Raw genomic sequence first — 16956 nt, 5'->3', positions numbered from 1 at the left:
ATTATGTGTCTATTTACTTGTGACCACTCAGTGTACATATATATTCCAAAATCATTCTACAGAAAACCACAAATGAAAAATATAACTGCTTTAATAATTATTATGGAGGGTTATTTCTTTATTTTTATGATAGATTAATTCACGGTTACATGTAATATGTAGTACTGGTTACTTGCAATATCACTGGATTAATATACAACAATGTTTATAGATTTTCTACATAATATATATATTTTTATGAAGTCTATAAAGTGATAATACCATTCTTATTATTTTTAGAAACAATACTGTATGCAACATATAGGTACTGTCAGTTAGAGACATTACAAGCGGAGGGGAGAACAAAAACTACCAATCAAGAAAGTATATAAAAATAGTTTGTACCACACTGATACAAGAAGTTATCTTTACTGATTTATATATATATATGTGATGAAGATATGCTTGTTTCTTAGCCAGTGTTACAACAAACTATCACTGTCTTTCATAGTTTCAAATTAGATGAACCATACTATTTACATAGATGCAAACCACATTTAATAATCAAGAACTACAGAATAATGAGTGCAGACAAAAATTATGTGTTCAACATTTAGTTTTTTTTAACATCATGTTGATGCCATGTGAATCTATTCTTTTTGGAGGCCATTTTTTTTACTTACATTATTTTTATCTAACTTGTCAAAGGAAACCTATCCATATGAACTAATTTATGACATTTTTTTACAGTTAACCATCATCCTCATAGATAAATTGAATGAAAAAAAACAATTTCACAAATAGCTAATAATTGAAAATCTGATTTCTCTTTTCTGTAGAAATGACACTTTTAAATTTATAAATCATTATATATATATATATAAATAAAATCAATGTTTGTTCTTTCTTCTTTTAATACACAATTTTTTAAAAACTACTGATTGCACATTACTCAATGGTTTATAAATACAACCTAATTTCTTATAAACCACATTATAACATATACAATACAACTACCTCCAAAACGTTTCACAACTTTTGGTAATTATAGTATTTTAAATGCTACAACAAAAATAAAATGATTCATACCTTCCAAATTCCTCCACATTCCACAATTGCTAAATGAATATAATGACTCATAACCATAGTCACAAGCCCATCAAATGGAGTGTGCTGAAGAGCAGAAGTTAATATCACTGTTTTGCTTTCCATAAACACAAATAACTCCTTACTGTCTTCTTTAATTCAATCCATCAAAAGTAATATGTTATAATTGCTCATATGTGTTAATTTCTATTATATTCAATTTCAGAGTCAAACATACTTGATCCACAAATTAATCAATTGCAATTAAAGAAAACATTAAATGTGGGATGAATTATATAACGAAAAAAACCAAAAAAACATGAGACAAAAGCACTAATTAATGTCTTTCCAAATTAATCATTGAAAATGGTTGAGCTGAAAAATCTGTCTTTAAAGACAAGAGTGACTGGCCATTTATGTAACTTAAACTTTCAACTGCATCAGATAAAAATATGTTAATTTTTGCCAAAGTAATTTTAATTCAAAATTCACCTAGAACAAAAATGCATGTTTTACAGTTAATGATTGCAGAGTAAAGCAAAACACTGTATCTTTACACATCTAACATTTTATTTCAGTAACAAGCAAATGTATTTTAGACACACACACACAATTTTGAGGTTTTAAATGACTAAAACATTGCTTGGTTCTAACGTTCATTAACATTATGGAGAATGTAGAGGAGTTAACATTGGATTCAGAAAACATATAAAATTCTGATTATATTGTAACATGGTCCATTTTTTGGTACTTACATCTGCACTGAACCCGAGCCTTCCATTATTAAAGAAGATGTTTGTGACAGACTTGTCAGCCCAACGGTTGAAGCAATTGCCAGTTAAACTTTCCAGTAATGCCTTATGAAAATAAACTTATATATATTTCTTCATATATATATACATGTAAATGCACAATAAACAATGTTCTTCTTAGACAAAAAACTATAATACAAGCGCCAATTTTTGTACACAACTACAGTGTATTTTTCGTTTACTAGGATGTTGTATGATATGGCTAGATAATGTAAGTGTTTTTTGGATGTGGTATTTTCCTTTATGTATAACTAAATACCTAGAGCTAAACTATCTAATAAATGAAACCATAGATGATAAAACTGGAAAATCCAAAAAATAAAACTACTACAGGAGGGAAAAGGTCAATGCCCTTCAGCAAAAAATTAAAATTCTTTTTTAAGCCAGATGCAATGCACAACTGCATAAACTCGCATGCACACCATAGCCTTTATATACACACACATTAACTATATGATTTGTACAGAATGTGTGGTAAAATATCTCGGGATTACAACATGCTACAAACCTACTGAAACATTCTATGGTCAGAAAGAAACGTTCAGACAAAAGTGAGACGGCTTGTAGCTGGACCACTTGCATGTGCAATAACTAATGGTCTTCTCTACAGTGCTTGATAAAATTATTATAAAACATTTAAGGAAGAGTTAATTAAATAAAATTTCCACATGCCTATTAAAGTTATCTAACTCCAACTAAGAAGTATAAATGGAGACTGACTACCACTTAAGATATTAAAGAAATCTCAATAAACCTTATTAAAGTTGTATTCAGAATGAGATTATAAATTATAAACACACAATGGGAATCACTTCACATGTGAGAGGGGAAGAAAAGGAAAATACAATACCAAAAATTAACAATGATCCTAAAGCTAGTTCCTGGTTGTACATGCATACTACATAATATTTTCTAAATACATACAAGGGAAGATGATTTTTATAGTAGTTCTATCTGGTGAACAAGATATACTTATTTTTCTTGAGATATAAATGTTTTTTTATTGTTTGGTTAAAAGTATTACATATTAAATCAGTAAATGATGTTAACAAGCAACAGTTAAAAAGAATGTTAACAGGCAATAGTTAAATAGAGTATTCAACTTACAAAATGAAAGAAAAAGACAAAAAACTAAATATGGAATATCAAAAAAAACCTCTAAAACCTATTATCTTAGAAAAATAATCTAGTCTTAACTTAGGTTTTGAAGGTTAGCAATAGTGCTCAATATTTGACTATGAACACTCTAAGCTCATGTAAAAGTTTAGATTTTGTTCTTATGTATTGAAAGTGACACTTGTTCAGCTCACATACTATTTACAGTCAACTATAACGTACATGAAACTTAACACAAAAACTGGTACTGCATGAAACATGTAGAACTAACAGATATACGGATTAATAATGGTTGGAGACAGCTTGAATGGGTAATGAAGAAAAACTTTAATCTAAGTTTAACATAACAGCAAATGTACAAATGGAATTAATATATACACACAGATGACGAGGAACCCACGTTGAGATTAATAATGGTTGGAGACAACTTGAATGGGTAATGAAGAAAAACTTTAATAAAAGTTTAACATAACAGCAAATGTTTTTCTTCATTACCCATTCAAGCTGTCTCCAACCATTATTAGTCTCAAAGTGGGTTCCTCGTCATTGAAGATATATGGATTATTACATTTTCCTCATGTAAAAGTAGTGAAAGAAATTTCAGTTTACATATTATTTCAGCTTTAATATATTGAGAAAGGTGATGGGGGGTAATATTTGTTTTACTTTAGGTAGAAAAACTGGTTAATAATGGATACTACCTTGTAAAGAGGAACTGAACAGAATCATTAATTAAGTCAAAAAATGAAATACAATGACATAATATATATATCAACCTTTTGTATATAAATATGCACTCACACATACATACATACATACACTTGTGGATGAACAATACCTCAGTTTCTGTTTGTGGTTCATTTTCATCTATTACAAGCACTGAAATAGCATCTTCAATCTCTTGAAGATACAGTTCATTGTCAGGATGGATGTTTATTAACCACTGTCGATTCTGAAAAAATAAATTTAGTTTTTATAAGTAACAGTATACAAAGTATTTATACATATGTATATGCTAAAATGTTGCTATATATTTAAAGGATGTATATGATTTCTGTTATTTTGAAAGTTTTCAAAGCAAGTCAAAGCAACATAACAATTCAACATATTAAATTAAATGGTCCAAGAACCAGCATCACCTGTTTCTTTAATCTACCAAACTTGTTCAAAGATTGACCTGATAATTCAGAAAATGTAATTTTCATGACAGGAAAATGATAATGAAAATACTTTAAAGAAACATTTTTGTCATAACTATATAAATTGATACCAGAAATATGTTAAAATAATCAAGAGAACAATATAATCAACAATAATATACTTCATATGGTCAACTGCTAATGAGGTGAAATGCATTTGTTTGTTTGGTGTTAAGCACAAAGCTACACAATAGGCTATCTATCCTTTGGTCGCTAAAAGTATCAAAAATCAATTTTTTCATTTCATAAGCCAGATAAGATGCAACCATTTGTCGAGGTATTTGTATTATAATTACATTAAGTGATCTCTTGGCAAAGGTGATTGAGGGGTAAAAATAAAAATATATGTGTGAGGGTATAAAAAAAAGATAACTAAAATTACCTTGCAAATCAAAATTATATAACATTTAAGCTCATAAACACAAAGTTTTTGCAGACTACAAATCCTATTAGGTATTGAAACATATTAGTTGGTGGAGAACAAGATATTTTCTTACGAATTCATAAACAAGAATATTTCCATAGATTTTCTGTGTAAATCTGAACATAATGTCACTTACTTATAATTCTTTTTGACCCAAAACAGTTCCCATTTTGCATCCAATTTCTTAATAATTAACTCTCTCAACATGGGTTCGGTTGATTTGACTGACCACGTGACCTCTTTGTACTCGTTTAAAGTCTTTATAGACCAAAGAGATTTTTATGTTAAGATTAAAAATACTTTTCTTCATCTCAAAAATATCAAATTTCCTTTGTGTAATCTCTAAAAACCTCCTAAATACATTTCATACATTTGTTTTCAGTAAAACTTTATATTTTATCTGTTATTTTCCCTACTCTATCTCTATACAGGGTTGATCAATTTCACTGACCACTGTAACCACCACGAAAAACAAAAATTGAAATAAATATAAATTACCCTTTTTTCTTTCTAGAATGACTTCAAATTGTAACATGAAGCTACATTTGTTTATCCTAAGTAGCTTTAAGTTCATAACAGTATACATCTATTTATAATTAAATTTAATTGTTTTATTGCCTTTTGAACCATGACTAACTACTATCTGTGCCATTATAAGTTGGAAATCACTCGAGGAATGTACAGCTCACTTTACGCTATTGATTTACATTACCCACAAGCTACTCCACGCTGCTCACATGCTTGCCTCATGAAACATTTTCATTTTATTATTATTATTAGTTACTTTACCTAATATAATCTTAACTAACCTAAAAAGATCCCCATTTTTACATTTTAGTTACTTTTATAATAATAAATAAAAAATAAACATGAAAAATAAGAAATAAGAAATAAAGTATTTACCCAAATCTTCTTTTTTCTTGATGTTGATGACACTTAAGCCTACTTTTTTTATACTAATGATAGTAATGTACTAAATAATTCTTATTTAATTAAATAATGCACCAAAGAACATAGACTAATAACATGCAAAAATTAGACAATTTCCCCTAACTGTCAAAATATTTTGGCTTTCTAACTATACGACAAGAGCCGTTACAAATTTATCCACGCTAGTCATTATCTTTCCTGTGGGAACAAATCTTGTACTAACAGTGAAACTGAGAATTCTCCATTCAGAAAAGAATGTTATTCAATATGATAGTTGACTGACGAAACCTTGGCTTCTATTGGTTATAGATAATATAGAATTAAACGTAAGAGAGAACTATTAACAAATCCTGAAAGAGAGCATGTGACAGGTGGGTGTGGCAAGAAGGTTCTGATTTTCTATTTGATAGCTCTGTAACCAAACAAAGTTGAAGGATATAAAACTTATGATTTGTCTGAACAATGACAATTTTTATAGTGAGTAATTCATGTCTAATTTCGTACATGCTGAAGGGGTGGTGGATAAAATAGAGAAGAGGACATGCCTAGAAAAAATGTGATACATGTGTCACACAAGGGGAAATTCAGGATTTTTCTAAATATTGCCTTATAAAATTAAGAGCTTAAAACTTATATACTATTAAAATATGGATTATTAGCTAAGAGTTTATGCTATACTAATTGGTATAACATAAACAAAAAGTTGATTAATGAAACCTTGTCATGCGCAGTAAAAGATGCCCATGGTGACAGGGTTAAACACTTATAGAAAATAAAATAACACATTTTCATGTTCTACAATCAACAAACAGCTTTACAAAACAATAAAAGTGTCAGGTAACATTAAAATAAAGGGGTTTCATTAATTAAGAAAAAAGAAAATTTCAAACCTTTTACAGTTTGCCTCAAAAAATTTTTGGAGGCAATTGTGTTGTAGGGGAGAAAAGAATGAAGCAAGTTAGGGTTGGGATAGCCAAGTTTTACCCTTAATACAAATAAAGATTTATTTAACCCTTTCATAAATACTTTTGTACCTTTTAAAAAAATTTCATAATAATAATAATTTCATAATTTCTATAAATATTGTGTTTTCTGATGAAACCCCTAAAAAAAAAATATATATATATATATTAAATAATCTTTAATTCAACCACACACACTGGTAACACAGACTTACACAACAATAAATGATTCTTAACTTAAGGATACATATTTTCTTAAGTCTGTGTTTGGGTCATAAGATCTTTATTAAACATATGTAATATAAAAAAAGGAAAACTGCTTGAATTACTACATGGAATTTTTCTGGCAACACACCAGATTCAAACAATATATTTTTGAACTAAGAAACCTCATTTTTGATTTATGATAGACATATATAATTTCTCAGGTGATTAGCTTGTTATCAATTGCAAAATATTAGTATTTAGAATTTTCTGCAGATTTTGTTAACTTTTAAAAGTTTCTTAAGAAAGCCAACCTATGCAATAAGATATCTTAAAGATACTACCAAAATGATGGGTTCCCATAAAGAATACAAAATGAAAGTGGTCTTTGTAGTATACTGGTCACAAAAGCTGTAGGTATTGATGTACTGTCAGACACTGCAGACAAGCCACAAAGGCTGTGGTGAACAACGCAAAAAGATTCTCACAGCATTGTATCAATGGGTGACTTAAGCACATTTGGGAATGAATAACTCATGAACTACAAGGATTACCTATGTTGCTATGGTGTCACTCAAAGGGCCAATAACTAAGTATGTAATTGTTCTGTGTTTTGGTAAGGTTCCCCAACAGGAACAGATAACCCCATTTCATGCATTTGGGGTGTGTTATGGGTGTGACCCTTTTGATAATGATACAACTGGTAACTGCACCTCAACACATAAGCAACTGAAATGTACAACGAGAGTATTCAGGACAACATGTCATGGTGCACTAGAAATATTTATTCATGTTGACCTTTAGCTAGTTATGGTTTCAGGTCCTGCTGAAAGTTTTACTATGGCAATCTGAGCATCTTCACCAACTGAATTTTGAAAAGGAGGCATCCTACAAAGTTTTGGAACCAGCATACATCTGTGGTAGCAGCAGAGAACAGATGGCAATGGAGTTTCCCTCATAATGCACGGGTATGGTTGTAGATATACATGAGTCAAACACAGATTTACGAGTGCTGGGAAGTGGGATAGACAGTTCTGGCTGTAATTACCTCAGTCTGCCAAGAATGCAACCAGATCTTAAATACCCATGAACCTGATATTGGCAGACAGCTAAAAAAGACAACTATACAGAAGTACAAAGTAAGAAGCATAAAAATCTAACAACCAAAGGATGGCAGGTTTATCATAGCACATTTACTTCCAAGGGGTTGGGTATCAGAATGTCTTATGGAGGATATTGTACCAGACATATTGCATCTTTCCGAACTACAGTCACTAACTATTTATAATGGCAGTGTCTGTTCTGGTTATAGAACCCACCCCAAAGTAGGCTGAATACATCCTCAGTTATTGACTTTTGGAATAATATCATAGTGGTGTACACAATTCTGGAAGCTCATATATAATTTCATCTCCAAATGTGCCCACTGATACAATGCTATGAGAATCCTTGTGCATCTCCGTACACCACCCATGCATTTCACACCATAACCTTTTGTGGCTTATCTGCAGTATAAGGAAGAACATCATCTCTCACAACTGTGATTCACTTTCCTTTCATGTTATTTATTGACATCATCCTTAGTAATAAGTATCAATCTTAAATTTTCAGAAACCATAATAAACTATCCAAAAAAGTCTGGAAAGACTACTAAAACACTTAGTATAAACTAGATTTCTAAAAATACTAACATTTTTCAGTAAATCATTTACTAATCTTACCTATATTTTAGTTTGTTTGATGATATGACACTGTGTTAATACTAGCTACAAACTAAGCATGAAAAGGGTCGAGGCAAGAATCCAAGTCAGGAAACAATTACCTATTATGGGATTTTAAAACCTGGCTATTATTCACAAAATGTTCAAAGTAAAGCATTTCACTAAACCATCCAACTCTGAAATATATAAACACACATAATAAAAATATTTTAATTACCAAATACAATGTTTTAAGTTAACTTGCAAAAAATATACATTTAAGTTGAAATACCTTATTAACATCTTAACAGTATTAAACCTTTCTATTAATAAAAAGTTAACACACATATATTTTATATTTTGTTTCAACTTAAAAAAAGTCTAATAACTAGAAACTTTAGCTTCTGTTTTAGGAAATTAGTTGTCTACATATTGTTTTACCTTAGCCCAGGTTGTCCTATCTGCAACTGTCAGAGCTCCTAGGCCTGGTCCTTCTGGATGCAACTCACACCACTGTTTAATTAAAGAAAGTTGCTGAGCTAGTTCAGGTGGTGAGAGTGGCCTCTCTAGGTGGTCAACAGCATCAAAAGTAAAAATGTGCCCTCGACAAAGAACCAAAATATTTACTGGTCCAACAGGTCCTTCCGATTCTAATAAAAATTTAAATTTCATTTGTATTAAATGAAAGACTACTATACAAAGTGATTATTTATTACAAGTGTGAGATCACAAAGGTTAATATGTTGTAAACCACTGTCATGTTTACCCTGTGCTTAGAACAAAAAATGGAAGAAATAAATTGGATAATATTCAGAATTAAATCGATAAAATAGCATAAAAAATAACTTAAATAGCTAAGCATGTCTTATGAGATGTCCAAAATGAGTATTATAACAAGAACATCATTTTGAAAACTTGCCCAAAATGCAGTAAATGTTACAAGTTTATCAAGATGTCATTCAATGTTTGAATTAACCAAATCACATTTAACAGCACAACTAATCAGTTGAAATAGATCTTTCAGGTAGCTATAGTTACAATCCATATAGTTAACTACACTGTGTAAAAAGATTTACAATATTTTGAACACAGATTTTTTATTTTGAATACTTTAATAGATGGAGATACACAATAATAGTGTAAACATTAATTACTTTTTTTTTAAATATCAGTAGTTAAAAGAGTCTCTTTTAATGTAACTCTACTATCAAGCAAATCTACAATTTTAATTACAAACTCTTTTGTTTCCCTAATTCCAGATTACAGATATTCCAAAAAAAATGAAAAGAAACGAATATATCAAATAATCTTTCAGAATCATATCATAAAAATTAAACATCCTAGTGAAAATTTCCCATGTTTGTAAAAATGTTATCTTGCAAGCTTTCAGTCCAATATTGAAACTTTTGGCAGATAATTTTCATGTATAGTGTATATAACAAACTGAACTGTTCACTTTTGTTGAAGGCCATGATACTGGTGTCAAAACATGATGAAAAAAGCACTCAGTTTTGTAATACTAAATGAAAAACTATTCAAGTTCATCCATAAAAGAAAAACAACAAACAAACATGCCCAAAAGCTGGTGGTAAGTGCTGCCAGCCAGTTACTTTCCTCTTAGTCAAAAGTGCAAAAGTTGGTGGCAGTGTTTATCAAAACATTTGACTTTTCTTTGAAACCTCTTCATATCTCTGATGGAAGAATGGAGAGATTTGTTTGCACACCCACCATGACAGTGGAATAGAGAGCAGCAGAATAACTCCATTTTGGAAGAGGGGTCATCATCTTTCAAACCTAAGGATGAGTGATATTATTAAAGGCTTTGATTCTCTGAAACCTCCTTCTATACAGTCCATTTAGTACACAATCTAGAATATGAGGGATGTGAACCTCAGCAGTTGACACAGTAAGGCTCCAACTGGCGCTCATTGCAATCATGGTCTTTGTTATCACAATGAGTACAAGTTAACTGACCACAGCAAATTGTTTTTGTGGGTCATACCTCTGACAATGAAAACAATAGAAAAAATGGCAATATACGGTCAGATCGTACAATTCAATTCTGATACTCTGTCTTAACAGTAGTGAGGTGCTAAACATCAACCATCACTGGCTCAGATATTCCACCTTTGTGAATGGGGATATGCTATATTGCCATCACTTCTTGACAGGAGAGGCCAACAAGAAATTCCAACTCTAGGGCATCAATAAGAATCTTCTCGACAATAACTCTCCTTGAAAGGTTCAAGGGAGCATGCAGAGTAACCTCAATAAGTATATCCCAACACATTTTGAGTGTAAGAGAAGTTTGCTGTCATGTGATCATGATGTTTTGACCAACAGGTTCCCAGATCTTAGTTGCTTACCCAACTCTGGAGAGCCAGCAAATCTCTCAAAGCCCTTTTTGGATGAATAATTAGTGAGCCAGCAAATCACTATAAGCCCTTTTTGGATGAATAATTAGTGAGTCAGCAAATCACTATAAGCCCTTTTTGGATGAAAAATTGGAGAGCCAGCAAATCACTATAAGCCCTTTTTGGATGAAACATTAGTGAGCCAGCAAATCACTATAAGCCATTTCTGGATGAAAATTGGTGAGCCAGCAAATCTCTCTAAGCCCTTTTTGATTGAATAATTAGTGAGCCAGGAAATCTCTCTAGGCCCTTTTTGGATGAAAAATTGGAGAGCCAGTAAATCTCTCTAAGCCTTTTTGGATAAAAAATGACAACATCTTGGATAATGCCTTTTTGGAAAGAGAATGTAAGATTCAAAATTAAGATATGGCAGTAATAGGAAAAGGTGACAGCCATCTATACACAGTTATTTACCAATGATTATTATTATTTTGTCTTTTTATTTAAAAAAGCCATAAGAAAAGAATAAGATTCAATACCCACTATCCCAATCCACCATGAGCTCCTACAAGGGGATGCACTACACTGTCAAATTAGCTAGCCACATCAGGGTTTCATGTGCACTATACCCAAACATCAGAACCTGACATAATGTCCACAGTGCTCAATGAGGGCATCTAATATTGACACACAGTTGATCCTAGTCACATAGAACCAGTTAACTGACCCAGGGCCACCTGTTCACAGGAATTCAAGGCCAAAGTGGTGCATTGCAGTATCCCTGACACAACTAGGATCTTCTCCTCCCCTTCATAGGTTGATTTGCATGGCAAACATGTAGGTGGATGTATGGATCTCAGAAAGGGTAAACTGTATAGATAGAACCTTTCCTGGGAGGTCCCTTCACCACATACAGGAACCCACATTGAGGGCTCCATTTGAACCAGAAGCCATAAAGATAATAAAATGGCCATTAAGAATTCCTTATTTTAACTCAAAAAGAATACCTCTGGGACCTCCTTGAATGCAGTGTATACCAAAACCTCAACCCATCATGTGATATCGGAGGGCTTGGCATTGCAATGACAACAGAACAATATCATCTTAACCCCCTTTTGTGCCATTTTGGGTCATACTGATGCGATGCAATTTCAGATATGTTAAAACAGTCTTGAATTGGTAAAATATTTTTTTATGCATAGTGTTTAATCTTTTACATTAAACACTAGAAATTTGTAAAAACTCTCATCATGATAAACTCAAAAATATATTTAGTTGCATTATAATATTATGGAAATCAGTGTTGGGTCAAATATATCTTAAATATAGGAGGAGGAGGGTTAAGATCATCTATTGATTAATCAGAAGCACACCTCACAGATGCAGAGATTATATCAATGACAAGGAACCCTCACACTCTTGTGACAAATGTGACTATTTTTTGATAAGATCCTTCACATCAGACTCTAACTCTGACCACCTTGAAGTTGAGTGTACTCATACTCCAAGGGTGTAACTAGTGATATGATGTCAAAGAAACTGATTTATTAGCCTTACTTTGTGAATAAATGGTGTTCCAAAAATATATTTTTAATTTCAGCTCCATTGTTCATTTGTTGAAGAATAATACAACTATAAAACCTTGTCTCTTTTTAACTTTTTTTTTGGAGTATTATTTTTTTACTTGGTCATCAGAGCTTCATCTAGGTACCTAGTGGTGAAAAGAATTGTAAGTAAGATTGTGACTATTTTAAATACTAATAAATATTGTGTGTTACAGTTAAATTTTATAAAAACTGTGGCTAGTTTCTCAGCACAATCCTTATATCACTTGAATTGTTAAAATTGTTTCCATTGAAAATGTTGCCACTCCATTAACCATACATATATTTATTTATTAAAGTATGTGTAATCATAAAATAATAAAAAATAGTTCAAGTTATTCAAATGAAAGTGTTGTGATTTTCATGGTATCTTGATTTTATCTGGTTGTTTATAATGAAAACAGCCTTGTTATACTTTACTTAATTCTTAAATGCGATAGCACTGTATACCATGACATTTACAACGGATACACTATTAAAATAAATTAAGTTTTATACAAAAAACCTATTGGTAATACCATTAAAGGTATTTCTGTGTCACAAAAATACGTAAAATTATGTATACAGTGTAAGCCTTACGAACTTCAAATAGCATCTACTACTTTTTACTACTCTTGCTTTGTGTATCTCAAATTATGTTATTGTTTTTATTTGATGAAATAATTAATAGGTCGTGATACATAATTATTAGAAGGAAATATAAAATTACTTATTTTTAAGTCTTGACATAAATGTACATAGTAATATGCTACCTGAACAAGTTAGGCAAGTCACATAAACTCTGTGACTGAACTAGAAAAATTTTTCTGAGTAATAGTATCAAACACTTTTTTACTGACTTGTTCATTATCTATTTTCTGAGTACATTATTGCATTGCCTTTTAGCACAAAAATCAAACAAGTTGTTACTTTAAAAAATACAGATAACATATTATTAATGTGTTTTTTAACATATTTAACATTTTAGATAAAAATGAAAAACTGAAGACATAAATTAAATAAAAATATTTCTAGGACGGTATAAAAACCTTTACACAATGTTAATAATAAATACATAAACTATACTCTATTGTTTCTTCAGGAACTTTAACCAAATCTTATTCAAGCAGATGAGAGCTGGATTTAGCCATTACTTTTTCTTAAAGCTGAACTAGATTTACAATAATGTAACAGTAAAGGATAGTAGACAAAGTTTCCTCTTTTTCCTAGACTGATATTTAGCAAGAAACTTAAATTGAACAGAAACTTTTCACTCATATACCATTAACTTAATAATTTCAAATATTTTATCACTAGTAGTTGTAGCTGTCGTATCAGATGTAGATCAATAAACAGGCCTACCAATTGTGAATTTACAATGAATTGAGTCTTTAGTTTCTCCTGGTATACGAGCAGTGTTGAACAATCTCCTCCACTGGTGCATACTCCAAGGAATGTCATGGGAATGATGAGGCTTTAACTGTTCCCTGATTAAAAGAAGCATAAGAACTAATCAACTTAAGACCCTAAATTTTTTCTGATTATCATTTGTTACCTCTTGGTTTTGTTTACTTGCTCAGGAATTCAGTCATAATAATTGCATCAATCTAAGTTATGATTACATAGTTAAATTGATGCAATTATTATAACTGAATTCAAATGGCTTATCTAAACAGGGGCTGATCCTTAGGGGGGAGAGAGTGGCTAGTCATCCCCCTCCTTTTCCTGAGCAAGTAAACAAAACCAAGAGGTAATAAATGATAATCAGGAAAATATTTAGGGTCTTAAATACACTCTTAACCTCACCTCTTGTCATATGAATAATGTTCGTAATTAGCAAGTGTGTATAGTATAAAACATTTTTCTGGAAAAACATGCTCCAGATCCCATTAAGTAGTCACCCCACTAAATAAAATTCTGGATCAGCCCCTGTTACAATTTAACATTAATATGTATAAAATGTTAAGATAATTTGAGAAAATTCAAGCAATATAATTTTACTTATTAAATATATCAACATTCTACCATTTAGATCCAATACTTTTAGAACTATTTTTTTAAATATGTAGGATTTTTAAAGACACATAGACACTTATAACATTTCACTAAAACCATTGCATTCAGTCAATACAAAGACAAATTAATCACACACTATAACTGTCAAATATTATAAAAAATATTAAGGAGTAAACTGATGTAATACAATACACAACATTTTCTACTATAGTATTTCTATACAGAATGAATGGCATCATACCATTAAAGATTCTCTAAAACATTATGAGTAAATAATGTCAATTCCAGTACTTATAGCCTACATTAGAGTTTACCTAACTTTCAACATCTCCTAACTTGCAAGGAAATTAATATACTCTTCAAAATAATTTTTTTGTACTTATAGTTTACAAGCAAATGCTGCAGGAAATGTAAGATTCTCCTTTTCATTCTTAAATAAACTGTGATTATCCACTAATTATGCATGCCACATGTGTGTTTTCTTATAGCAAAGCCACATTGGGCTATCTGCTGTGTCCACCGAGGGGAATCGAACCCCTGATTCTAACATTGTAAATCTGAAGACTTATCGCTGTCCCACCAGGGGACTATGCATGCCATTAAACAAAATATTTTCCTTAGAAATATTGACCTATTAGCAAACATATTTCCATATAAGTTTGACGAAAGGTCAGTGCTGACCTTGATGGAAAAGCTGATGGACGAAATGCAGCCGATGATAATGTAAATCATACATGAACAAAAAGACAGTATAAAATCTTAAAGCAATAAATTGTAGAATATCAGATGTGAATAGAAAGTCAAAATCTTTTTAAACTGTAAAATGTGTAATACCACTTGTTAAAGTCCATACCCCAGTATAAAAACTTGAAACGGTATGTTTGGTCCAAAACTTCAAGAGTCACAACCTTACTTTACTCTAATGTCACATGGCATACTCGGAAATCACAGTTAGAAAGGTTAAGTATCCTTAAGAGACATTTTTTGGCCCTAAAATCCATTAAACAATAAAGTACTGAGAACAAAAACAGTAAGTGATGCTTTTGATACTACCGATGCCCTGGTAAGTTAGTATAAAGATGTGTGTAAGTTGTTTGTGATTTGGAGTGCATATTATGGAAATCGTATTGATTTTACCCACAAAAGGCCTTGAGTTTACACTGTGCACATGACCATTCCTATAATATACCCATACTTTATATTTTATTTTCTGTAATGAACAAAGTAAGTTAATTATCAAAGCATACAATTTACTTGAAAACCTTGACCTTAATTACGTATATATTAAATACCAATCTGCCATCAATATTTAATATTCAGACATAAAATGATAAAAATCCTATAACCCAAGCATTTTTAAAAGGTGGACTTTTCTTCTTCAGGGTTTATCATTTTCTATTAAGACTTCTTGAACCTACATGTTTTTCTGATACTATGAATAATATTCGGATATTTGGAGATATACATATCCCATCATTATTGATTTTTAATACATCAAAGATTGTACAAATTCATACAAATCACATGTGCTCATAGTGTAAGGACAATAAATATATTTTCCCACATGCTGAAAAAAACTTAGTAACTGTGAGATCAAATATTCATACTATTTGTCCTTCAAGATTGACCAGCAGACATGTCTAAGTATGGACAATGTGACACTGGTGCAGTGGCACTCACAGTACACAGGGTTTCTGGACACTTTCAAGATCATATCTTTAATGCTGCAGAGAGGAACAGTTGTTCTTACAACATTGACGATTAAGGTTCTAATGACAGTAAAACATAGACATTGTGGATTTGAGCATTTCACATCTCTGTGTACTCTTTCACGTCCATGCCATATGCTTGGTACAGCAGTTGTGTTTTCTATGGGTTACAAGGATAACACGATAGCCTGGCATGTAACAGCTACAAAAAACCTTTGTTTACCTTATCAGGGTGTTATTAATGAAGAAACCAAGGAAAAAATACATACATGAAATCACATGTGTTCCAGTGATTTAAATTCACAGTAGGACCAAAAATAGCCCATCTGGGATTCCATCCTTTACATTTCATGATAATCTAAACAATTCTTTGAATTATAACAAAAACTAGTCAAGTGAATCAACAAAACATTTGTAATAGCAAAAACTAACTTCTGTATACACATAGTGGACTAGAAAACAAAGGTAAGTTAATTATCAGAGTACACAATTTTCTTGAAAATCTTGGACAAACACATATTGGTGCATATAATTTAATAGAAAAATTAATTTATTTACAGCCTATCAATTCATCTTACTACAGATATTTAGATATCTACAGTGCTGTGACTGTGATTTTTAGCTACATTTTAATAACACAAAAAAATGTTGGTTTGTGTCCACTTATGTAAACCAAGTAAAGTGTCTTCTCAGTTGGAGTTTGAAACGTATATAACATGAAATGAAAATGTTTAAAGTACTCTTAGAATTAACTTTTTCAGATGGAAGTATTAATAACTTCACTCAGTGAAGAAGGTTCTACCTAGAATATGTACAAGCATGGCCATCTGCAGGAGGGGGGGGAAGAGGGATACTTGCCTCCCCCTTTCCCTGAAAAATGAG

General features: G+C 31.2%; 1 protein-coding gene across 4 annotated transcripts in view; it reads right to left on the bottom strand.

Annotated features, from left to right (window-relative positions):
- Positions 1-16956, bottom strand: part of LOC106466459 (peroxisomal carnitine O-octanoyltransferase-like) — a 56052-nt gene that overhangs the window by 27631 nt on the left and 11465 nt on the right. For all 4 annotated transcript variants that reach the window (XM_022394462.1, XM_022394465.1, XM_022394464.1 and 1 more), the window contains exons 6-10: positions 13712-13836; positions 8854-9062; positions 3832-3945; positions 1821-1922; positions 1069-1152 (exon numbers count right to left, since the gene is read on the bottom strand). In XM_022394462.1, coding sequence (XP_022250170.1) covers positions 1069-1152; positions 1821-1922; positions 3832-3945; positions 8854-9062; positions 13712-13836 — 634 coding nt within the window. The remainder of the gene's footprint in view (positions 1-1068; positions 1153-1820; positions 1923-3831; positions 3946-8853; positions 9063-13711; positions 13837-16956) is intronic.

The sequence above is a fragment of the Limulus polyphemus genome, unplaced genomic scaffold (genome assembly GCF_000517525.1).
Source record: "Limulus polyphemus unplaced genomic scaffold, Limulus_polyphemus-2.1.2 Scaffold2265, whole genome shotgun sequence".
Classification (NCBI taxonomy): domain Eukaryota; kingdom Metazoa; phylum Arthropoda; class Merostomata; order Xiphosura; family Limulidae; genus Limulus; species Limulus polyphemus.
The sequence above is the reverse complement of the archived record's forward strand: the minus strand, read 5'-3'. Positions and strand labels throughout refer to the sequence as shown.